The sequence below is a fragment of the Pristis pectinata genome, chromosome 24 (assembly GCF_009764475.1).
Source record: "Pristis pectinata isolate sPriPec2 chromosome 24, sPriPec2.1.pri, whole genome shotgun sequence".
NCBI lineage: Eukaryota > Metazoa > Chordata > Chondrichthyes > Rhinopristiformes > Pristidae > Pristis > Pristis pectinata.
The window spans coordinates 30,922,198-30,946,405 of record NC_067428.1 but is presented as its reverse complement, the minus strand read 5'-3'; the positions used below and the strand labels follow the sequence as shown (position 1 = coordinate 30,946,405).

The window sequence follows — 24,208 nt, the reverse complement described above, 5'->3', positions numbered from 1 at the left end:
AATATCTGAAACAATAGCATCACTACTAATTAACTTAGCAACATTACTAGGATTAAACGTTCATGCATAGTTTTTGAAGACTGCAGTTTGATAAAAGCATTTTAAAAAGCTTAGCTCACTTAAAGTAAAAAACTTCTGAAGCACTGTAAACTTGCCACCTTTTACAAAAGAAATTTAGTTTCACACATTATGGATCATACCATTAAATCTTACTGCCTTCTTGATAAACTTGTAAAGTCTGCACTTGTCTTGCCTACAAGCACAGGCACACTTCAAATTTGTGAACAGTTTGGGTGCATCTGCAAGACATTTAGCCACATCTTATTTTGTAACTGCATAATTAGGCTTTGAGAAAAAATGTACTTAATCAAAACTTTGTGGACATATACAAGCTCATTCCAAAAGCTTTTGCTCAAATGCTAAACTTTTTACTTTCGGGGGAAGCTACTGAATATACAGACTGCCAGCTGTAGTGACAAAAGAACTACAACTCCATTACCATTAAGATGCCTACATTTTATTTTACAGCTGGCACTGATTGGATTCTTCCAGGACAAGGTAGGCTGAATAACTTCCTTGTGTTGTATTACTCCATGACTGGCCTAACCAAAGGGCAAGGCTACATCTGCAACAGGAACAGAGCGGACAAACCCTAGATGCTAAAATGAAATGGCTCTGTTGATCAGATTAGAATCCACAGATGATTATGGGCTTGAAGCAATGTTGTGCAAGATTAGAGTTTGAAACCCCACTCAATGTGCAGAAAATTTGATTTTATGGATTATATTTCAGGAGTCTGGGATAACATTATTTGACAACACTTTGATGGAAAGCATCAAGTGGAATATTAACAACTAGGTTTCATGAACCCAAGAGCAATTAAAGGAATACCACAGCATTGATATCACAAATCTTTGAACCCAAGTGTTATCCAAGAACACAAGAAAATAGGTGGAGTCAGGCAACCAATCCCTCAAACCTGCTCCACCATTCAATATGATCGGTCTCGGGCCTGTCCACCAGTCCCTTGTATCGCTCAATTCTCCAACCATGGGAGTTCTCTCATCTACCCAAGAGAACAGATGTGATCTCTGTGCAGTCACATCCAAAAAGCAGCCCCTCTGACAGTGCTGTGCTTCCAGAGCACCTGCCTGGCTTTCTGTGCCCTGTTCTCTGGAGAGGGTCTAGAACCCACAACCTTCCTACTCAAGGGAGAGTGCCACCAATGAATCACAAACAACACTACCTTAAAAGGTGCTTAGCAAACGCAAGTTGTCACAGGAGTTGAGATATTATGTTGCATTCTCTCCCCGAACACCACTTCAAGGCTTAGAGGTGCACTAAGCCCTATAAACCACTTAAATTGTACGATCAGGGCAGCAAATTCTGACGGGAAAACAAAAGGTGCTGGAAATACTTAACGGTTTCTGAAATGGGTTTAAGCAAATGCAAGGAGGCAGCTCGTGCTCCTGCTTGAACTAATTGCTGGGAGGCCCTGAATGACAGAAAAATAGGAGGCTATGTGGGAGGGAAGGGTTATATAGATCTTAGAGCAGGATAAAATGTCGGCACAACATTGTGGGCCGAAGGGCCTGTACTGTGCTGTAATGTTCTATGTTGAGGGAACGATGTTCCAGTGAAGCCAAAGTAACATCTTTGTGTTGTTTACCTGTAGGAACCGCAAAGGAATCTTTTTCAACAACGTTATCCACCCAGACTCCAATTAATGACAAGTGTGTTCTTCAAACATCAATGCTAGCCACAGTGTTTGAAGTTTAAGGTGGTCACTATGGCACAATACAGGACAGGGGACTGGGTCATACCCTGCCCAGGAATCATCTGAATTACTGCCAGCAAGTTTTTCCGAGGGTGGTGGGTTTATGGAAGTGGTAGAGGCAGATGCAATTACAACATTTAACATACATTTGGACAGGTACATTGACAGGAAAAGGTTTAGAGGGGTATGGACCAAACACAGGCAAACGGGATTAGTGGAGATAGGCATCTTGGTCAGTGTGGACAAGTTGGGCTGAGGGGCCTGTAACTAGAGTCTACTGCACCAACACTACTGCCCGGTTTTAAATACCGGCACTAGTTGTGTCTCTTCCCCTGAAAACATTACTGATAATTTGGCCTCCAGGCTTGAACGTAAATCATGCAATTCAAGGCCAAATGTCTGCTGATTAAAACAATATGTGGGACATTAGACATGCGGCCATGTAGAAGGCAACAAATGTAGAAGCTCTGCATGGAACAAGATGTTTACAGATGCCAGTGTGGATGTTAAGGCCACTATACCAACATGTGCTCATTCTGCTGACCTGAAACTCCTTCTAGACAAGTTCCTTCTGGATTGAAATTATGCCACTTAACACACATTAACCATAGTTTTCACATCAATACCCTCAGTACAGAACTTGATCGAGTTACTCAAACACACAATGGGTGGCAAAGTGGCCTAACTAGAGGAGCTGCTGTTTCACAGCTCCAGCGACTTGGGTTCAATTCTGACCTCTGGTGCTGTCTGTGTGGAGTTTGCACATTCTCCCTGCGACAGCGAGTTTTTCGGGTGTTCTGTTTCCTGCCCCCATTCCAAAGAGATGTGCAGGTTGGTAGGCTAATTGGCTGCTGTAACTTGCTCCTAGTGTGTGGGTGAGTGGGGGGGATTGACGGGAATGTGGGGAGAATGAAATGGGTCTGGCAGGATTGGTGTAAGAATGGGTACTTGATGGTGGGCATGGATTTAAATGGGCCAAAGGCCTGTTTCAGTGCCCACACCATGACTTTGGCAATGAATTTCATGTTTGTTTTCACTTTTCAGCTCTGACTTCAACAAGTGCCAATTAATTTTGCCTCAGCTTACTGCCTTAACAGAAAGACAGATTTGCTTGCTGCAAGATAGTTAAAGCCTTAAAAAAAAACTTTTATCCCCAATCCTACAATTGGCAGATACAAGGAAAGTGGAAATATTTCAATGCCATTTAGTTTAATTTCACATTGGTAGTTTAATTTCATATTGGAATGCAATTTCCAACTAATATGTCTACTTTCGAAACATTAAGGGCTTCTCCTATGTGTACCTTTTTTTCCATATTTAGTATGAATAAAGAGTACAACAGAATGGTTAAATCTAATGTTCAGTGAGACTTTCCAATGTTTTGCCTCTTCTGCCATCCAAAGGTTATGAAGCACTGGTGGGTAAGAGCACCATCAGCAGCTCCCACTGGTGTTATATGCAAGGCATTTGGAGATTCAGTTTGTCCAAGGGCCCCATGGATTTTTAATCTGTTTCAGTAATGGTGGGGAAAGGGTGAAGGCAGAGGAGAGGATCTGCACTCAATGATGAAAAGGTGGTTTGGATCCACTTTAAGTCCCTGCATTCAATCCACAAGCACAATGCTCATTAACTGCAAAGACCCTGCTGAGTGCCACAGAAAGGAGCAACTTGATTTGCCAAATTTCCAGTTAGAAAATAAGCTGGTTTTGAAGTCTTTAAATCTCCGAACAGTATTTTTTGTTTTGCAGTTGAGCTCTTTTCATTTACCACACTCGGCTGGAGTTTTACAATTCAATTAAGTAGCAATGAATACCATTGACTAAATTTAGAAACCCCGAATTAAATAAATATCACAGGCAAATCATTCTGATAATCCACATCTATGTCACTGTATCACATATACTGAAGCATCCTAATATAAACTTCAAAGGGATTAAAAAAATGGAATAGGCAGATGGAATCGTCATTGCATCTGCAACTCTCAGTTAGGATCTTAGAACTTGTATGCCAAGGAGTGTTGGCTGCCAACATTAACCATTCACCAAGCCTGAACTGAGAGATTCTGAACTGCATGCAACATGCATATTTCCCTAGCAAATTATCAGGGAGCATGGAAAGAATGAGGGTGAAAGTATTCACTAGTTACAGCACAAAAATGAAGATTTATGAATTTCCAACCAATTTTTTTTAAATGTCTTTATTGATAGCAGTATTATGTTATGCACTTATTCCCACGCCCTTGTTCTGCACTGATAAAGCAAGCATGTCCACAAGTGCCACCTTCCGTTTTGTACCAAGCTCCAATTAAAATTCTATTGTAAATAATTAAGATGTTGTAAGCAACATTAGAGAGTTCAACATGTGGCTAAGATGGATGGTGAAATCAGACAGATCTCAATGCCTTGCTGACTTTACCCAAACTTTCCACAAATTTTTAAATTTACAAAGGAGATGAGGCACTCCAAGAATTACATGGGGTTAAGGGGAAAATAACTCTTCCTATTTACTTCATCCACATTTCTACAAGATAATCTCTATTCTAAATGAATCAAGTATAAGTTTGTAAAGGAATAGTCAATGAGCACAGCACTTGTACTTAGTCTAGACTAGCAAATTGGAAATGGTTTCTAGGACAAAGAAAATAATACCTTGTTCTTGATGCCCTTGATGACATTTTGGAATCTTTCCTCTCATCATCTGATTTCTCTTCTGAACCCGAGGAATTGTGGTTCTCATCATCCTCTTTCTCTTCTCGTTTTATATCCGCAGTAGACTGACTAGCATTTGATCTCTGCAGACCACTGGTCATTCCTGCACAAGAATTAGAATATAACCACTGATCAATCAACCAGGACAAGGAAAGTCACAGGAAGGAGACACAAGAGACTGCAGATTCCGTAACCTGGAACAGAAACACTGCTGGAAAAACTCAGATCAGGCAGCATCTGGGGTGGCAAAGGAATAGTTGACAATAATTCACCCCTGGCTATAAATGTGTGGTTTATTATAAAGGGAGTGGTTATGCAACTGATAGGGTATAAACGGGAAGGAACGCTCCAAAAGCTCAAGTCTTGCTTGGCTAAATTGGTTTATTATTGTCACATGTATTGAGGTACAGTGAAAAACCTTGTTTTGCATGCCATCCATACAGATCATTTCATTACAACAGCACATTGTAGTAGTCCAAGGGAAAACAATAACAGAATGCAGAATCAAGTGTTACAGAGAAATTGCAGTGCAGGCAGACAATAAGGTGCAAGGCCATAACGAGGTAGATTGAGGTCAAGAGTTCATCTTATCATACTAGGGAACCGTTCAGTAGTCTCATAGCCACAGGAGAGAAGCTGTCCTTGAGCCTGGTGGTACGTGCTTTCAGTCTAAGCAAAGACAAAGGGAGCGTTGGTCACAAACTCTGAAATAAGGAAGTTACATTATCTTTCTTCATTTTGTTACTTGACTCATCAGACTACCCCTGAACTCCAGGAGGAGAGCATCAAGCAGGGAGGGAAGGGGCGAAAGACGACATTTAGAGCACTTTTGCTTGTGTTAAATTACTGGAACTGGCGATGGTGTTACAGGTAGTATGCTCATCTCTAAAATTAGATAATTCCCACTCCAGAGACATAAATTTAGGCTTGCACTGAAGTACTGTAGAAGATGCTGTCTTATTAATGAAATGGTAAATATAGCCACTACTTTCCTTCTCAAATAAACAATCCCAAGATACCATTTCAAGAAGCTGGCTAGTTCATCCCTGGCATCTTGGCCAATACTAATCCCTCAATCGCTGGAACACTTGGTCTGGCCTTTTTCATGTTGTCATTTGTGGGAGCTTACAGTGAACAAGTTTGCAGCCACTTCTTCCACAAGTGACTTTACTTCAAAAGTGCTTCATGGGGCATAATGCATTTTGGAACATCTACAGGTAGTGACGGGCACTACCTACATGCAAGTTTCTCTTAGGGCAGGCACGGTAGTGTAGCGGTTAGCGTAACGCTTTACAGCACCAGCGACCTGGGTTCAATTCCTGCCGCTGTCTGCAAGGAGTTTGTACGTTCTCCCCGTGTCTGCGTGGGTTTCCACCGGGTGCTCCGGTTTCCTCCCACATTCCAAAAGACGTAAAGGTTAGAGAGTTGTGGGCGTGCTATGTTGGCACCAGAAGCGTGGTGACACTTGCAGGCTGCCCCCAGAACACTAGGCAAAAGATGCATTTCAGCGTTGCGATGTACATGTGACTAATAAAAGATATCTGATCTTAAATGTCTACCAAGCTGGAGATTAACTAATCAGGTTTCTTGACCTAAACTGAAGGCAAGCCACTCTCCCAAGTATCAGAATGATTTGAGAGATGATATTACAGTGCAACATCTTCGGCTGATACGACTTCATCCAGGACATTTTCCACTCAGCTTGCAAACTGAAGGGTGCAATGGGCGAATGTTCTTCGCTGCCCTACCCCTGGAATTCATTGAACCTCCCTGTAAATTCATTGATTATTCAGGAAGTGTACTTCAAATATAGATTCTCTTCTGATCACAAAACTCTCCACCAAGTGAGCAGACAAGCCCCATGCTCCAGATTTCAACTAACACATCTGGTCTTGAGTGCTTTCTACAGGGATCCTATTTTCACAGACCCCACACTGCAAATGACTTTATATCTGTTTCATCTCCCAACTGCACATCCGGATGGGACATTATGTGCTACGATGCATCAGATGATTGAGGATCCAAAGCATTCCACCCTTTTACAAAATCGTTTCACAAATTTGCATCCAATTTAAAGAAAAATGCATAATGCAAATGTAGCGACATGCTTTATAATAACACAGGTGCACACTAACCACTGTAAGTTTCTTGAGGCCGGTTAAGGTCTGACAGTGCAGTGGACTGTGATGGCAGTACACAGTTGGGCAGAACACTAGGGTTGTTAGAGATTCCAGAGCCTTCTTCATGAGGTCCAACCTGGATCAAAAGACAACAGCATGAGATACAAGTGTCTAGCACTTTCCAAAAGCTTACAACTGAAGAAACAGAAGAGTCTGTCTATATGGCACCTCGTGGATCATCTGACCATGGCCTCAGCTCCACTTTCGACTCTGCTAAAGGACAAAGTTCTGTCCCTCTGTCTCCTCTTTGGATATATTCAAAGACGCCACCACCTCAGTTCCTAAGGTTCACACCCCCTGAGCAGAAATTCATTTATTTTAAGAAGGTTCTTCCTTTATTCTGGAACTATGCCTCCTAGTTCTAGACTTTTCCAGGAGAGAAGCATCTGTTCAGCATCTGCCAGTCAAATCCCTCAGAATCTTGCATTTTGATGAGATCACCGCTCGTTCTTCTAAACTTTGAGCAGCAAAGCCCAACCTGCCACTTGCTTAACCAATGTTCCTTTGCAAACTCTCCTACCTTGCTTTTCACCCACCTTTGAACTGTTGGTTAATATGGCTACAAAATACCCAGTCTCTAACTCATAACTATAAATTGTAAATAGTTGAAGTCCGTAGCAACCCAGTTACAGATCGCCAACTGGATGTGACCCATTTATCCAAACTCGGCTTTCTCTTAGCAAAACAAAGTAGCACTTTGTTGGATTCTACTGTTTTTAGTAGTTTTTTTAAAATATAAAAACGTGTAGTGTTTAATACACCAAGTGGCTGCACAAGAAATGGCCACTTCTTAGCTTACTGGTTCATCCATCAGGCGAATGTGTTTTTTCATTGGTTGGCTTTGTCACAGGTATCTAATAGGTTTCCTGATTGGAAAAAGGATCTCAGGTATAAAAGGTGTCTGTTTTTGCTAATCTCTCTTGCTCTCTACCCCACCCCCCCAGCTCATTTAGCTACATTACAACATTGATTGTACTTTCCAACAGTTACTTATCCGGCTAAGGCATGCTGTTAAATACTCCAAGGTCATGAAGGATGCTGTAAAATCCACATTTTTTTCCTTCTCTTTTAATTCAGTAGTTTAGTTACACTGGAACACAACCCTGACTGAACAAGATGCCAAGGCTAGCCACCTCTAACAGAATGCCAACTAGCAGGTCTCTCTGCCCTGTCCACACAGCTACAAGGCTATGGCTCCTACCTACAGTTGCACATTGTCCATTTGAGTGAAGAATGCCCATTTTAACGATTAATCCATTCTACACCGATGCCAGGGAGTGAGCCAACTAGCAAACTGAATCACTACTACTGGCCTGTCACAGTTAATTCACAAAACTAGGTTTCAGCTCTAAAATAATTTCAATTCAAAACAAATCCATACAAGTGAGATTGATGCTTTGTGGATGCTGTTGATAGCTGTTTACAGTAGCTCAGTAGACTCTCTCAGGTCAAGAATTTACAGCAAGCCTAGTTTGGAATAGTTTATACATTGCAGGAAGTTACATGAATTTGTCCTGCTTATTTTCTGGATGTATAAATTTATATCTAACTTTTGTTAGAGACTAAGCAAGATACACTGTGATTGGCTAAGGGTGACAGAAGTTGGGGTTGACCACTATACTAACTGTATCTTAAGCAAAAAGGACAGAAAAAAGGTCGAATAACGAAGGACAGATTTTTAAAACCAAAATATTGATTACGCCGCTAAAGAATTAAAAGTGAAATGAACTGAACAGTGAACCTTAGAACACTTGCGTTGAATTATTTTCCCCTCCCAAAGAGCAATGTCTGAGACTGGGTTTCCGAAAGTGATGAAAGGACTGGAGACTGGTTGAAGATCTTTAATGTACAAGGCTAAAGGTTGAGGGACATGATGTGGAACAAATGGAAGCAGTAGTTTTGTTTTCAGCTGGAGTGGACACAGGTGCTATAAATTCCAATGTATTGACCAAGCTGTGGGAGGAACTCTCAGCCAGGAGGGCAACTCAGATGTATTGAAGGTAAAAGGGTCTTAAATAGGACATTACTCTGCTTCAAACTTTGTGGAATGGGACCAATGCTGAAAACCAAAGGAAGAGTCTTAACAACAAATTACAACTTTTGTTCATAAATTACAATGGTTCCACTAGGACAGAATTAAGCAGCCAGATCTGTAGTCATCAGTTTTCTGCAGCTACTTTTAATCAATATATAATGCACCTTGGACGAATCAGTTCTTAGAGACTTCATGTTTGTTGCAAGTGTCCCAACACCCCAGATCTTGTAGATAACAAGATCTAGATTAAAAACTGAAAGACTCGCATACAAAAAAGTGGCGATTTCACTTAGAAGCAAGCACCGCAGTAAAATAAACATTCGTGCAACAGACCAACTTAGATTGTCGTCATTACTGAGAAAGAGCAACGCTCACCATAGAATGTCGGTTGGCTGGCAGCAGGACTGGGGGTGTAAATCCGGTGCTTATACCTCCAACTGGGCCATTGTGCGACGGTCCTATTAATACATGCAAGTCACCATGGTTACCAGGCATGGCTGTTGCCGATCCAACAGCGTGACTTCGCAGCACGTGAATGGCATCGTCCAGTCTGTCTAGCCGATCTTCCATCTTATTCTGCTGCTTGGAAAGGAAATGAAATGCTCAAACATGTCTGTAAACAAGTACAGCTCTAATGGCTTGCATCACTGCAGCTAACTAACTGGAATTAAAAGATCAAATATTTTATTCACTGGAAGTGCGGGATTTAAAAGGAATTTTTTTTTAAACAGAATTCCATAAAGATTTATTAAACTAAAATTGGGAGTGATTGCACCTCAACAGGACCTCAAGTTTGTAAAAAACGTTTTGGGGTGTTCAAAGGTCACTAGAGAAAGCACAAAGCAAGAACGTTTTGAAACCAGATTAACAAAAAGGGGCAAAATCAAGAGGGAAGAGAACACTGTAGCCTAACAGGCACTGAATGCAGGAGAACTAGCAGCAAACACATGCCAAGATTTAGAGCCAGGACATTATTTGTTTTCCACTGTGTGGTTGGTGAACATTTCAGAGATAGGGTGGATCTTGGACATGAACAAGAAGTGATCCATCAGAGTTCAGGTGGTGATGCTGGGGATGTGGCAATGTTATTACCAATGGTGATGTTTGTTTGGGGGGGGGGGGTCGGTGGTGGAAGTCCAACAAGGAAGGTCATTAAGTTATCAGACTCTGCTGAAGGCATGAGCTTGTGTCTCAAGAACAGTAGGTGTGTACATGGGTCGTGAGGAAGATGGTGTCATGGGTGGCAAAGGGGATATTGTACAGAACTGAATGGCGAGGAAGAAGCCCAACTCAGGGCCAAGTTAGTCTATTAGGCACTTCTGAGCCAGGTTTGAGGTGGTAGCAAGACTACCAGAGTCACTGGCAGAAACGCAAATGGTCAACTTCAGTTTTAGCAAAATAAAACTGAAGATGTTTTAATGTCCTTCAGCTGTACAGAGCAAGATTTGTGGAGTACTCTTGAGTGCTGAAGTCAGGAAAGATATACTGGTCTCACAGGGGACAGTGCAGGATCACAAGAAATGACATCAGAACTTGGACTTAAATTATGAGCCCAAGTTGTATAAACTTGGCTTTTCTTCACTTGAAGGTTGGGGAGGCTGAAAATGAAAGTTTTGATTGGGAAAGTTTTGAACAGTCATGGGACTTAACAGGGTTAATAAAAGGGCAACTACTTCTCCAGCTGGGAGAATCCAAACAAGAGCTGGGCTACTTAGTAGTGAAGTGAGGTCACAGTCACTCTGTAACAGGAGATGTTTAACTTGAAAGCTGTGGACAATTAAAAACCTTCAATACGAAATTTAGGGAATAAATGTACATAGAAAAAAGTAATTGAATAGAAAACAAATTTGTGTACGTTTTGTGGTATTTATGTTCTTTAGTACAAAAATTCCATGAAATCGTCTGGCTTTGTTTTACTCCTTAGGTATCATTTTAGCAGAGATCAATAATTTTTTATGAAACTAAACACTTAATGGATAGTACAGGTCATACATTCTCTTTGAAGCTGTTATTGTCGCCTTGAAGTTATATTAAATAAAAACGACAAAAATCCTACCAGGTTATGTAGCGTCCCTTCATAACTTGGTGACAACGCACCTTGGCCCCCAGTTCTAGACCACTGACCGGTACCTGTAAAATGACAGAGACAACCAGTCTTATTCAAGTAAAAAGCCAAAATAAAACTGCAGTGGGCACGCAGTTTTAATCTTGAACACTGGGTGGTGCAATAGCACCATCTACCTCAAGAATAAAGCAGCTGTACTATTTATACACACAGCAATTAACAATTTGGAAAAAAAACAGCATTTCTGTACGACTACGTCTTAGACCACTGGGAAAAATAACAAATACCTGCAATTGCCTGTGGGGAGCCAACTGGTGTTGATGGATTTGAATGGAAGTTATTGCTGGTATGATCTGGTGAATAGATCTGGAAAATAGGCAAGTCCCAATACTAAAGTTATTTGATTGTAACATAAGAGCACTATATACATAACTGTACCTTCAAATGTTAAATTGACACTGCATACTGATTCTAGAAATGTGGATGGTAAGTATTTCAAATATTCTAATTTTAAGCTGCATAAAAAATTCTAATCCATGCAATAAGCCGTATTCATGTCAATTAAAGGGTGTTAATTAAACCCTTACTTTAATATGACTTATTACATAAGCTTACCGAAGCTAGAGCCTTTCCCAGCGCATCACAGGTTTGTGGGCTGCCAGCTGAGCTTCCTCTATTAGCTGAAACCAGAAGAGATACGTTAACAGGAAACCTGGCAGTGAATATAGTTAATACTTCGTGTCATGGTAAAAATTGTAAATGACATTCAGGAAAAACAAAACAGTAGTTTCCCTCCCTTGTCCCCACCCACCCAAATCTTTAAAAGCAGAAGCAAGGGTGTCACTGAACTGCTGCAGAGCATCCCAGGGGGAGGGTGAACAACCAGAAGATGTGGTCTATGGTCTACTATCCTAACATGTTGCATCATGGTCTGGTACAGCAATTCAAATGTGCAGGAACGCAAGCAGCTGCATAGTAGTGGACTCTGCCCAATACATCACTGACACGTCGCTCCCCACCATCGGTAGTATCTACAAGGAGGCACTGCCTCAAGAAGGCAACATCTATCATCAAAGACCCCCACAACCTGGGGCATGCCATCTTCTCGCAGCTACCATCGGGCAGGAGGTACAGAAGCCTGAAGTCCCACACCACCAGGTTCAAGAACAGCTTCTTCCCTTCAACCATTCAGTTCTTGACCCAACCTGCACAACCCTAATCACTACCGCAGTGTAGCAACATTATGACCACTTTGCACCACAATGGACTTTTTTTTGTTCTAACCATGTTCTTTCTTGTATAATTTTGTACAATTTATGTTTTTATTGTGAATGTTGCATCTCTAACGCTATGTGCCTGTGATGTTGCTGCAAGTAAGTTTTTCATTGCACCTGTGCACACATGTACTAGGGCACGTGACAATAAACTTGACTTTGAGATGTCGAAATATCTCAGTAGATTTTACGGAGCTTGGAACAAGGCTAAAAAGCAGGACCTCAAAAGATAGAACTGGGAGTGCTCCTGGGATTAAGTTTAACTAGTATAAAAGATCAGGATACAGCAAGTGTGTGGAGATGGTGCAGGTGGGAGGGCTTTAGATTTGATGCTTTGGGGATGTCCCTGTGGCACACTTGTAGAAAGCAGAGCAAGGGTAATACTTCAGCAAGGGTGGCGCCAATGTCCCAGCCTGAGAGACTGCAAAGGGTTTAAAATCACAAGAGACTGCTGACCCTGGAATCTGGAGCAGCAAACAATCTGCTGGAGGAACTCAGTGGGTCAGGCAGGATCTGTGGGGGGAGATGGACAGTCGACATTTTGGGTCAAGACCCTTCATGTGGACTGAAAGATAGAAGGAAGACAGGGAAGGGATGGAGCCTGAGCTGGCAGGTGGCAGGTGGACCCAGGTGAGGGGTGATAGGTGAAAGCTACAGATGACCGAATCTGAAGCAGGAAAGTGGCGTACGGAATCAGCTTGGCAGGGCAATGGGAATCTTGCAGGGAACACAGGAAGCGGAGAAACGAAGCAGGAAGTGCAAGATGGAAGTACTCAGGCGAGAAAGATGAGCAGCAAATGGGGTAAAGAACAACGTTAAAAGGAACAAATTAAAATTTTGTTTTTGCATCCAGCCTTCGCAGTAGGTAGATGAATTACCAATACAAAAGGAAGCAAATGGGTATGATCTAATTGTTATTACTGAAACGAGGCTTAGGGTGAGTGAGGCTTGGAGCTTGATGTTCAAAGGCATTCAACATGTAGGAAGGACGGGCAAAAATGGAAGAGGTGGGGTCGCATTTATAAAGGAGCAAGATCAATACAGTGATGAGTGATCTTGGCAGATCACAATCAGATCAGTTTGGGTGGAGCTTAGAAACCACCAAGGGCATAGAAGATCAGCTGATCTCACACACAAGGACCCAGATGGTTGACTTCTGCGTCTAATTCACATGTTCTTAGTCACACAGAAGCATTCATTTATTTAAACGATGTCTCAACATCCATTTTTAAAAAAAGTTTATCCCATTAATAAATTCAAACCATGTTTACTTATCCAAATAGGGCATTCAAAAACAAAGCAGTCAATTCGGTTAACCAAATTTTACAAAGCACCAAGTCTGAAGAGTTTGTTTAGATTGCTTTGATCCATCCTCACCACTCGATTCACATTCCTGTTTAACTGCTCAACATTAATTCCTCATTACTTTTAACCTTAGATGGCTTTTGCAAGTTTAATTGAAAATAATGCACAAATTGGAGGTAAATGGGATGTACAAACAGAAGCAGGAGACAGTCACGTGTTTCCTTGTTTATTCTCCTGTTTACTGAGATCGTGGTTGAACAGATTATAACCTCAACCCCACCAACCCCAGAAACCTTACACCCCCTTGTTTATCAAGTATTATCTTTGCCATGAAAATTTAAAGATTCTGCTTTCACTCACCACCCTCTGAGGACTCTCAATCCTCAGAAAAAGTTTCATCTCAGCTGCCTTAAATGGGCAACCCCTTTATTTTATTTTAAAAGTGACCCCTAATTCTAGGTTCTCTCAGGAGAGGAAACATCCTCTCCATTGCCACCTTGCCATGATCTTGCAGTACCTTATGTTTCAATCAAGTCCCCCCTGCCCCACCCCTACACTCCAACTGATACAAGGCAAGCCTGCCCAACATCTCCTCTTAAAACAACCCACTTAATCCAGGACATGCAAAGGATTCTGCTGACGCTGGAATCTGGAGCAACAAACAGTCGATGTTTCGATACGCCGACTGTTTATTTCCCTCCATAGAAACTGCCTGAACTGCTGAGTTCCTCCAGCATTTTGTGTGTTGCTCCACTTAATCCAGGTGTTTGTCCAGTAAACTACCTCTGAACTGTTTCCAATGCACGAACATTTAATAAAGTAGCAACGCAAACACCTACACATAATGAATCCTCCTACAAGTTATAGACACTGGAAAATGTACTTGTAGTGAAAGTACTCAACTATGAAACAAATCTTCACACCGAAGGTCAAGTGCTGATCTGACAAAGAGAACACAAGTGTGTTTGGGGGATAATGCTTCATGCCCTGTGAACAATTGTCTTTACACAAAGTTTATAAAAAAATTTTTCCCATTATTGAGATCCAACAGCAGAGGGCATGCAGTTAAGGTGAGAGGTGGTAGGTTCAGAACAGACATGAGGGGTATTTTTTTTTACTCAGAGTAGAGGATGCCTGGAATACGTTGCCTGATAGGGTGGTGGAGGCAAACCCATTGGGGGGGCTTTTAAGAGGGGCTTGGATGGGCACATGAATGAGAGGAAAATGGAGGGATGTGGGCATTCTGTAGGTAGGAGGGATTAGCTATGTCGGCACAACATTTTGGGCCGAAGGGCCTGTTCTGTGCTGTTCTATGTAACATTAATAATTGGCAAGCAGAATGGTTAGATTAACACTGGATGGGTGTTTGCAAGTATGGCCACTCAGCACTTTGGCAATTGGAGGAATCATATCAATGCCACAATTTTTAATGGAAATAGTTCAATACAACCCCATGTAACTATCTCTAAGGGAACCACGTCATTCTATATAATGTACAACCTGTGCGACGCCCCATAAATCCAAGAGGAATCTTCCACCCCCCACTGCTGGCTGTTCATGATCAAATCATTGGGTGGCACAGTAGGGTAGCGGTTAGTGCGATGCTATTACAGCACTAGCGATCAGGGTTCGATTCCCGTCACTGTCTCTAAGGAGTTTGTACGTTCTCCTGTGTCTGCGTGGGTTTCCTCCGGGTGCTCCGGTTTCCTCCCACATTCCAAAGACGTATGGGTAGGTTAATTTGGGTTTAAAAAAAAATGGGTGGCGTGGCGTGGACTCGTTGGGCCGGAAGGGCCTGTTACCACGCTGTAAATAATAAAAAAAAATCAAAAATCAAATCAACCTCCTCCAACGATGAACTCACTGGCCACAGAAACGTCAACAAATCTATCTCACTAATATGGAAAGTAGTACTTGCATTTGAAAATTTCTCTTTGGATTCTACATTCATACTTAACTGACTGAAGACAACAGGCTTCCTTGCAATTTCTACAAGAGATATACAACTAAAATTTCAAATATTGCACTTGTGGACATATTTCTGTAACAGACAGATGAATTTGCAAGCTCTCATTCCTGTTGAAATTCAGACATCTTCTGGTGAAAAAACAACCAGGGATTTATATTTTGCATTAAACTCAGGTGGTCTTTGAAGTTAACCAGATCTAGCATTACATACGCCTTTATCTCAGTCAAAAGATGTCCATTATGCCAAAACAAGAGATTCTCTCTGCATGAACACAAATAAACCAGGCTCGATTTATCCCAGAGAAAGCTGGATCTAATAGCCTGTTTCAACTGGGGTTAAATTTAAAAAAAATACACACACAACTCCTTCAAAATGCAAAACTTAGTTTAAAGAAAACATGACTCACAAACACAGTACGAAGTACTTTTGTGGGAGTTTTCCCCCCACGTTTCCTTTCATTTCCAAATGAGTTAGCCCACTGATTTTTAACTGAACTCCATAAACTTTATCATAACTTTTCGGCCAGCACCAAGAAAATAGGTATTGTATTCTGTAAAACAACTCCACTCAAAGAAAAACAGAAATAGTGAAAAGTTGAGAGAAACTTTATGATTACAGAAGTAACAAAAGAAATAAAAGTTCAACAACCTGCATTGCGAAAGCTGCCGGAATAGAGAATGCCACTGCTGGACTTTCAATGACACCGAGTTTCAAATCTTCAAATAACTTCATTGACCACAGAAAGTAACTAACAAGTCTGCTTCATTCATGAAGTATGCTCAAGTTGGACACTACTTGGATACCCAACTGAATGGAGGCAAAAGGACTTCAAAACCCCCAACAGACCAAAAGACATCCTGCACTAAAAGCCATACGTACTCATGATGGTTTCTGTCCCACTGATTGGCGGTGTGTGAGATGAGACGCCGTACGCAGTTGAACCTGCATTATTGGAACAGTGGAAACCCGACAAAGAAGGAAGACTCCCGTTAACTTCTGTTGATGGCACAGTGTGTATTGGATAGCCCTGCAAAAGAGAAAAATAGTTGCACTAAGTTCTTCCCCACTGCTGTCTGACACCTTGTCACCTCTTTCCCATCCCCTTCCCGGTGGCACTGCCACATTCTCAAACCCTTAATTCTACCTCTAATTCTACCTCTTCTGTTACTGTCACTATTTCTTTTTGCACTACCTCAGTGTGCACTTCTGTACTTTGTACCACTTGTTTTGTACTCGCTGTATGTATTGTATTTATTATTACCATGTACACTGTTTACTCTGAGCTTCACGCGAGCAAGGGCTTTCATTGCACCCTGGTGTATATGGCAATAAACCAATCAGAAATTACCAACTTTCTAAAATTTGATGTTAGGCTAAATGCAGAGGAAGTACTACACCTGGATCTTTATGAAGCAAATAATAAAATAAAATCAGAGATGGAGCACAATTGGACACGTCTTTGAATAACGCACACTCTCTAATCTTATTCCCCCTATCTTAATCTCAAACACAACAGGTACTGGAAAAGCTCAAAAGGGAAAGCTGGTTGAAAATTATCCCTTGTATTTATAATTATTAACTGAACCATTCCCACTTATTCAAACCATAATGTGGCCACAGGACTCTTTGTGATCAAAAGAAAAACAGCGGAATCGTTCATAAACCAGTGGAGAGGGTTAATTGGACGTTGCCCCAATGTGCCAGAGTGGTAGAATCTGCGGAGTGTCAGTTACAGGGAAAACCAGTGGGAAATGGGATTCCTCCGAGCTGGCAGGGACTCGATGGGCTGAGGTGGCCCACCTCCACAATGTAAGCAAATGCAATCTGACCATGGCCCCCAGTTTCCACAGCAAAATGTTACAGATTAGGCCACAATTTAAGAGAGGTTGAAGTCAATATAGAGAAAAAAATTTAAGCATTTTAGCCTCAATTTATAACCTGCTCTGATAAGATTCATATTAATGGGTGGTGGTGAAGATTTCTAACAAAACTTTCTCAAAGTGACATAACTAACATTAGAGCTGACCTGTTTGGGGGTGCTGTCATGAAAAACTTCTTCACATTAAAAAACCTGACAACTCCTTTTTTCTCTCTATATTTCCTACAAAACTATAAAGGTTTGATCAACTGATAAGTTCAAAACAGAGACCAGCAGTTACAGCAACACAAAAAACTGGAGGAACTCAGTGGGTCAGGCAGCATCTATAGATGGAAATAGACAGTCGCTATTTTGGGTCGAGAGCCTTCATCAGGACATACGGTTATAGTTATATATTGGTACTAAGTATATGGAACCAAGCTGAATTCAAGATCATCTACATTCTGATGAAGAGGCTCAAAAAGGACCAAGTGGCCTACTCCCATTCCTATAATCTATGTTCCTATTTCACAATAACTTCAGGACATGAAACTCTCAAAAGACAGACTAAATAAGATGACTCCTTCCCAATGCACCAGGGAGACTATTTGAAATAAATCCAAATTATCTCTACTTTGTTGCTGATGGATACGAGCCCATCACATGAGTAGCAGCAAAATTCAGACCCAATCAGCACAGCCATTCAGATGTACGATAGGATGGTTCTTCTGCAGTTATAGAAGATGCAGACAGCACAGCAGGAATAGCCCTGGAAACTGGAGCAACTGTGCATCATTGGGTAGAGTTCAGAGACTACTATACTGGATCTGGCCAGATTCCATCCTGCTTCGGAACACTTGGCACGGCCATCCCAGGTTTCCAACAGTCCTGTACCGTACAGGACTTCCAAATGTAAAAGTTGGTTGCTCCGTAGGATTTTGGCACATGCACGAATTCTCCCATGTAACTGGCAGAAGCTGAGGGGGGCCTGGAAAATCCCAGCCAGACCAGACGCTAAAGGTAAGCAACTGGTGATGTAACCACAGTTTGTGGCAAATTTAGGAGCCCAATGCAAAGCGGAAGACAACCAGGAGGAAGTCTGTTTTTTTAAAAATTACTATTATTGCTGTCATTATCAACCTACAGTGCTCCCTTGACTGTAAACCAGTGCCCCCAATGTCTAATGATCATGGCCTGGTAGTTGAACTCCAGGGGCTCCCACCATACAAGGTCCCAAGGAGAAGGCTGGGGAAAGATGCTCAAGATCTCTACTGGCTCATGTCGGCACTGCCTGAAACACTGGTAACAAGCACTGGGAGTCAAGGTACTGGCAGAAAATCTGTGCCTGTACCAAAACCATATGAAGCAACCAAGTTTTAAGTATGGGCAGACAAGAGACTGCAGACGCTGTGAATCTGGGAGCGACACACAAAAAGCTGGAGGAACTCAGTGGGTCAGGCAGTATCCATGGAGGGAAATGGACAGTCGACATTTCGGGTCGAGACAGTTCCCCTGGACCCTTTGTCAGTCCAGGTGAAGGATCTCACCCTGAACTGTCAACTATCCATTCTCCTCCATGGACACCACCTGATCCAGTGAGCTTCTCCAGCATTCTGTGTATGGGCAACCTGCAATTTGCCCAGAGAACCTTCTTGAGACCCTCACTGTGAGGAATCTGGCCCTGGGAAAATGGGAGAACATGCACACAACCATTCAAATGTTGTCCAGGTGGAAAAGGCTGCAAGTTCTGGTAGCTGGGGAGATGACCAATGACAGCCCTCACAAGATCGGCTCTACAGGAACAGAAAAGGTACTCCAGGGTTTGAAAAAAAAGCCGCCCACAGCAAGTCTCCTGAGAAATAAAGAAAAAACAAATCTGATTTTGACAGTTTTTTCCTCTCTCCACTGGCTTGCTGGATACATTCAACTGCTACGAGGAACATTTAATAAACAAAAGCATAATCACCCTCTAACTGCCCCAATAACCCATTTGGTCTGAACTTGCCCCAACACAATCCCCATCCACTCCTCCCACAACTTAAAATGACCTTTTTATCTCTCTTCTAGTTCTGACAAAGGGTCTTTGACCTGAAACATTAACTCTGCTTCCCTTTTCGCAGATACTGCCTGACCCGCTGAGTGTTCCCAGCGATTTTTGGATTTATTTCTTGGGAGAAAACATTGGCTGCCTTACCCAAGTATTACACTGTCCAACACGTCACCTTGGGCACAAAATGTGCCTTACTGCCTTTCAGATGAGGGACTAAAATTAAATCTACCTTAACCAAGAGATTTAAAGATTCCAAATTTATTCACCAAAACTGCCTGAAAACCTGGCTCAAGTTCTGACAATGGAATAAGAATCAGATCTGCATTCCCATCAGTCACAGACTATTCCAGTATTCCACTATTCCGAGACTACTTTGCTTCTATTTCCCAAGCTGTTCCTTATCAGGGACGCAGTCTGCTATAATGAGTGTTTGGGGCCACAAAAGAGGCAGAACAAAAATATACTAAAGGTTTTTCTAACAAGAAATTCTTAATCCATTCACAAAATGAATCAATTCCAAATCCACCACCATATGCAAAATTCTTTTTATTTAGGACTATTAGTTGCTCTAATTTACCAGAAACAAACAGGAAAATTCCAAGTATTTCTGTCTTATTAGTACCAACCACAACAAAACCAGCCTAATCACACGATCATCTTTGTAACGCTTGAGAATGTTGGCTTGCACTACATGCAAAGTCATGAGAGAATTTATAGTCAGAACCAGAAAGATTTAAATTTTGTTTTAAACAAATAAAGTTGTAATTTGTTACAGAATCAAAGCTTGATCGCAAAGACCAGAGTTGATAGCGTATAATAACTTTGTGGTATAGCCAAAATGCAGTGAAGGAACATGGCTATTGACTTGGCTACTGGATGGCATACAGCTTGTTCCAACTCTCCAGTTTCCCAACTCTGGGATTTTCTTCAAATGATATTCAAAACACAATTTAAAAACAAAGAAACTGCATTAGTTCTGAGTGCATATTTCTAAATGGGGAAGATCATTTCTGGGTGTGGAACAGAAAAGATGGCGTTAAGGGAAAGAGTCCAACTAAAGCAGCTGTTTTGGCTTAGAGAACCAGCATTGTTTCTGCATCAAAAAACAAGATGCTGGAGGAATTCAGCAGGCCAGGCAGCATCTGTGGAGGGAAGTGGACAGTCAATGTTATGAGTTGAGATCCTTCATCTGAACTGAAAGACGGGGGGGGGGGGGGGGGGAGGAAGATAACCAACAGAAAGGTGGGGCAGGAGCTGGCAAGCAATAGGTGGACCCGGGGAGAGTGGATTTAGTGACGGGGGGGGGGGGGGGGGGGGAGGAAGATAACCAACAGAAAGGTGGGGCAGGAGCTGGCAAGCAATAGGTGGACCCGGGGAGAGTGGATTTAGTGACGGGGGGGGGGGGGGGGAACCAAGTGAGGGAGGTAGGGAGCTGGGGAGGGCAGATGGGAATGGGGTGGGGGGGGGGCGAAGGGGACCCAGGGGGAGGGGTGTGTGGGTGATAGACAGATGGAATGGGTGGGGGGGGAAGACGGTGCTGGGGTGGATGCAGGAAGAACTTGGAGATCAGGAGGAGAGAGAGAAAAAAGGGACAGAGGGGGAGCAGTTTACAGGAAGGAGGAGAATTCTTGTCTCCCTGTTATCTCCATACTACGTCCCTTCAGAAGCTACTGTGACAAGCATTTTGCAGGGAGATGCTAACGTTTTCCCCCATGTGACCACTGACAGTGTGGAAAAAAAAACTGCTAGTGACAGGGATTTTGAAGTCCCTGATTTTGAAGTGTAATTTCTCCGATTGTGCTGAAAATCCTTCCTAGTTAGTGATTCCCACAATTTATTGTCAGGATTCTGCGTGGCCTCATCAGGTTGGGCTTATCTGTAGGGACTCTGCACCATCAACTCCAGTGGAAGGGAGCAGCTGTAAGAGGTATTCAATTCTGGTCGCCCCATTACAGGAAGGATGTGGAGGCTTTGGAGAAGGTGCAGAGGAGGTTCACCAGGATGCTGCTGGATTAGAGGGAGCGTACTGTGAGGAGAGGTTAGATAAACTTGTGTTGTTTTCTTTGGAGCAGTGGAGGCTGAGGGGAGATCTGACAGAAGTCTATAAGATTAGAAGAGGCATAGATAGACAGCCGGTATCTCTGCCCCTCTCCCCTCCCCTCAAGGGTCAAAAGGTCTAATAGCAGAGGGCATACATCTAAGTTGAAAGGGGGCAAGTTCAAAGGAGATGTACAGGGTAATTTCTTTTTTTAAAAATGAAGTGGTGGGTGCTTGGAATGCACTGCCAGGGGTGGTGGTGGAGGCAGATATGATAGAGGTGTCTAAGAGGCCCTTAGATAGGCACATGAATATGCAGGGAATGGAGGGATATGGACATTGTGTAGGCAGAAGGGATTAGTTTAGTTAGGCATTGAAGTACTAGCTTAATTAGTTTGGCACAACATTGTGGGCCAAAGGGCCTGTGCTGTACTGTTCTCTGCGACCAAGGATTAGTTACACTGTAAAAGAAATAACTGCCTTAAGTGGCTAGCAACTTTGCCAATTCTGGCTAAGCCAATGCTCATGGCAAAAATTTTAAACGTGTGTTCACGGCTTGTTCTGACCACTTCACCCAAGACTGGACCCCATTACAACGAAAGGCCTTTAGTCACACAGGGCCTGTCACGAGGGACCCAGTCTCCCCTACAAGTCAGTGCTAACACAGACAGATGACACTATATAGGTAAAAGTATTTTACTAATTAACAGATGATGATACAAGTTCTTTACCCAGCATTATTGATGAGGGAATTAGAATTCAAAAAAAAAACATGCTTTTGCAATTAGACCCTACAGAAAGCTTCTACGATCCCCATCATACAACCCCTCCCCTGCTATGCTACTTTACAAATACTTTGCATCTTGTCTCAGAGGTGACCCAAAATTCATTTAAGCGTGACACCAGATTACACATGCAAAATGTAAAGTGAAACATTCCAAGCTAGACTGCTCAGCCAGAAATGCTGTTAAGTTGCCTTTTTAAAAAAAAGCCATAATTTTAAGCAGTTCGTTAACAGCAGTTCTAAAATTGCTTTGGCTCACTCAGAGCTTATCTGAAAGAACTCTGAATAAATTTGTAGGAGCTTATTCATTTAAAACTATTTCCAGAAGGTGATCGACACCAAATTTAAACACCATATCCACTATAACTTGTGTTACAGTAAGCACGCACTCAGCAATGGTCAAACGATTTAAGTGATAGTGCAATTACAATCCAATTAACTTGCAGAAATAAAATCAGTTTTATCGCTTTTTCCACAATGCAGGAGTTTCTCCACATGCTAACATTCTGCACAACCAATTTCTCTCGAAAATTAATTGGAACCACCCCACTTGCCCACCCCCAGGACTGCTGGCTTTGAACTAGCACTCTGGAGAGAAAGAGCATTTACCAGGCGCTCCTGTGGATGAAGGTTGCTGTAGCCACCCGCTTGAGACAAATGGGTTGTAGTATTTCCCATCAAACCTCCATAACTTGGCTGACCCATTCCACTGGACGAGTTCCAGACATCGGGACCGTTGTGAATACCATCTAAAATTTAAAGAGCCCGTTTAAATTTCTGCAGTCCTCTAGAATGAAAGTATGTACTTATTCATACTGTTATCAGTATACAAATAGATGACTTTAAAACCCAGATTAAAACAAAATGAAAATAGATCAGTTACTTTGGCGTGAAGCAATTTTGAGCAGATTCTTTACACTCTATGGGTAAATCTCCCCGCTTTAAACTGGTGCAAGAAGACGACTTGGTGCAGTGGATTAGACGCACACTTCACCAGGGAAGTGCTGGTTGAACTTAGTCCAGACTTACAAGATAAAAGCTTCCTCTGCTAAGAGTCAGAGGAATGCGTGTTAGTTCAGCTCAGGGTGAGCATGAGCCCGCAGCCACGTGTCCCTAATTCAGCAATAATTGGACAATCTCAGTTGGATAAATGGCAGGATGTCTTGGAAAAATACAACCAGTGCTGTGTGGGGAGCTCTTCAGGGATTAGGTTAACAATATGTTGTTGGAGAGGACTAGGTTTTTTTTAAAATCTGTATCTGATAATCCCTCTTTCATCTCAATACTTGCTGTTAGCACTAAATGGCCATAAAGGAAAGAGTTCCAATTGTCTTTTGGAGAGGACAATATTTAGTAAAAATCACTTCTTTTTAAAAAAAAAGCCAAATCTTCTATCCCCATTCTAAGTCACACCCATTACCACACGACAGACCAATTTGTTTTTAAAAGGAACAATGGCAGGTGAAGAATTAAATAAACACTATGCAGTACAGGTGAACACCATGTTATTTGGGGGGGGGGGGGGCGCGGAGTTGTGTTCCTTCAAAATGGGCAGAATCACAATTTTCCGTAACGTGAAGCTGTGTCACTTGTGTACATGTCGAGAAAGTCAAGTTGAAAACAAAAAGATGGCGTTGATTTATTTACTCCACCCACCCCCCCCCCCCCGTGAATTTTGTAAGGAGGGCAAATTTCCACAACTCGAATGGCTGTAATGTGGGGGCTGCCTGTACACCTTTTCTAGGTTATTTAAAGTCTGTTTCAGAACAGTTACAACAAATTAGTTTCAGAGAGTAGAACAAAGTTTCCACTAAAAATTGATCCAACATTTTCAGTACAAGTTATTAAACTATTATATTCCATCCTTGTGCAACCGTAAAACACAAGTACTATAGCAGAAGCTATTGAGCATTTAACAAAGCCAAAAGGACATGCCCTTCCTAAACAGGTGTATGAGGTCTAGGTAAACTTTGGAGACTGCTTCTTAACCATGTTTTACAACAGGAAATGGGAGATGCTGCATATTGTAGAACCACCTTCCCTGACCTCAAACCAAAATACATCCTTTCAATGGCCGACACCATACAGAATGTCGACAGTTGGGTTTATGCCTAACAAATACTCTGGATAAACATCAAAATATTTTGAGTTCTACTGTATGTCAAT

At 42.1% G+C, this 24,208-nt stretch overlaps 1 protein-coding gene across 9 annotated transcripts in view; it reads right to left on the bottom strand.

Annotated features, from left to right (window-relative positions):
• The window catches only part of LOC127582422 (transcription factor 12-like), a 118,774-nt gene that overhangs the window by 13,337 nt on the left and 81,229 nt on the right, over positions 1 to 24,208 (bottom strand). For 5 of the 9 annotated variants that reach the window (XM_052037651.1, XM_052037643.1, XM_052037649.1 and 2 more), the window contains exons 10-17: positions 22,652 to 22,791; positions 16,193 to 16,340; positions 11,381 to 11,445; positions 11,053 to 11,131; positions 10,757 to 10,830; positions 9,076 to 9,282; positions 6,621 to 6,741; positions 4,426 to 4,588 (exon numbers count right to left, since the gene is read on the bottom strand). In XM_052037651.1, the coding sequence (XP_051893611.1) occupies positions 4,426 to 4,588; positions 6,621 to 6,741; positions 9,076 to 9,282; positions 10,757 to 10,830; positions 11,053 to 11,131; positions 11,381 to 11,445; positions 16,193 to 16,340; positions 22,652 to 22,791 (997 nt within the window). The remainder of the gene's footprint in view (positions 1 to 4,425; positions 4,589 to 6,620; positions 6,742 to 9,075; positions 9,283 to 10,756; positions 10,831 to 11,052; positions 11,132 to 11,380; positions 11,446 to 16,192; positions 16,341 to 22,651; positions 22,792 to 24,208) is intronic. The other 4 variants (XM_052037653.1, XM_052037647.1, XM_052037650.1 and 1 more) reach the window with 1 other exon arrangement.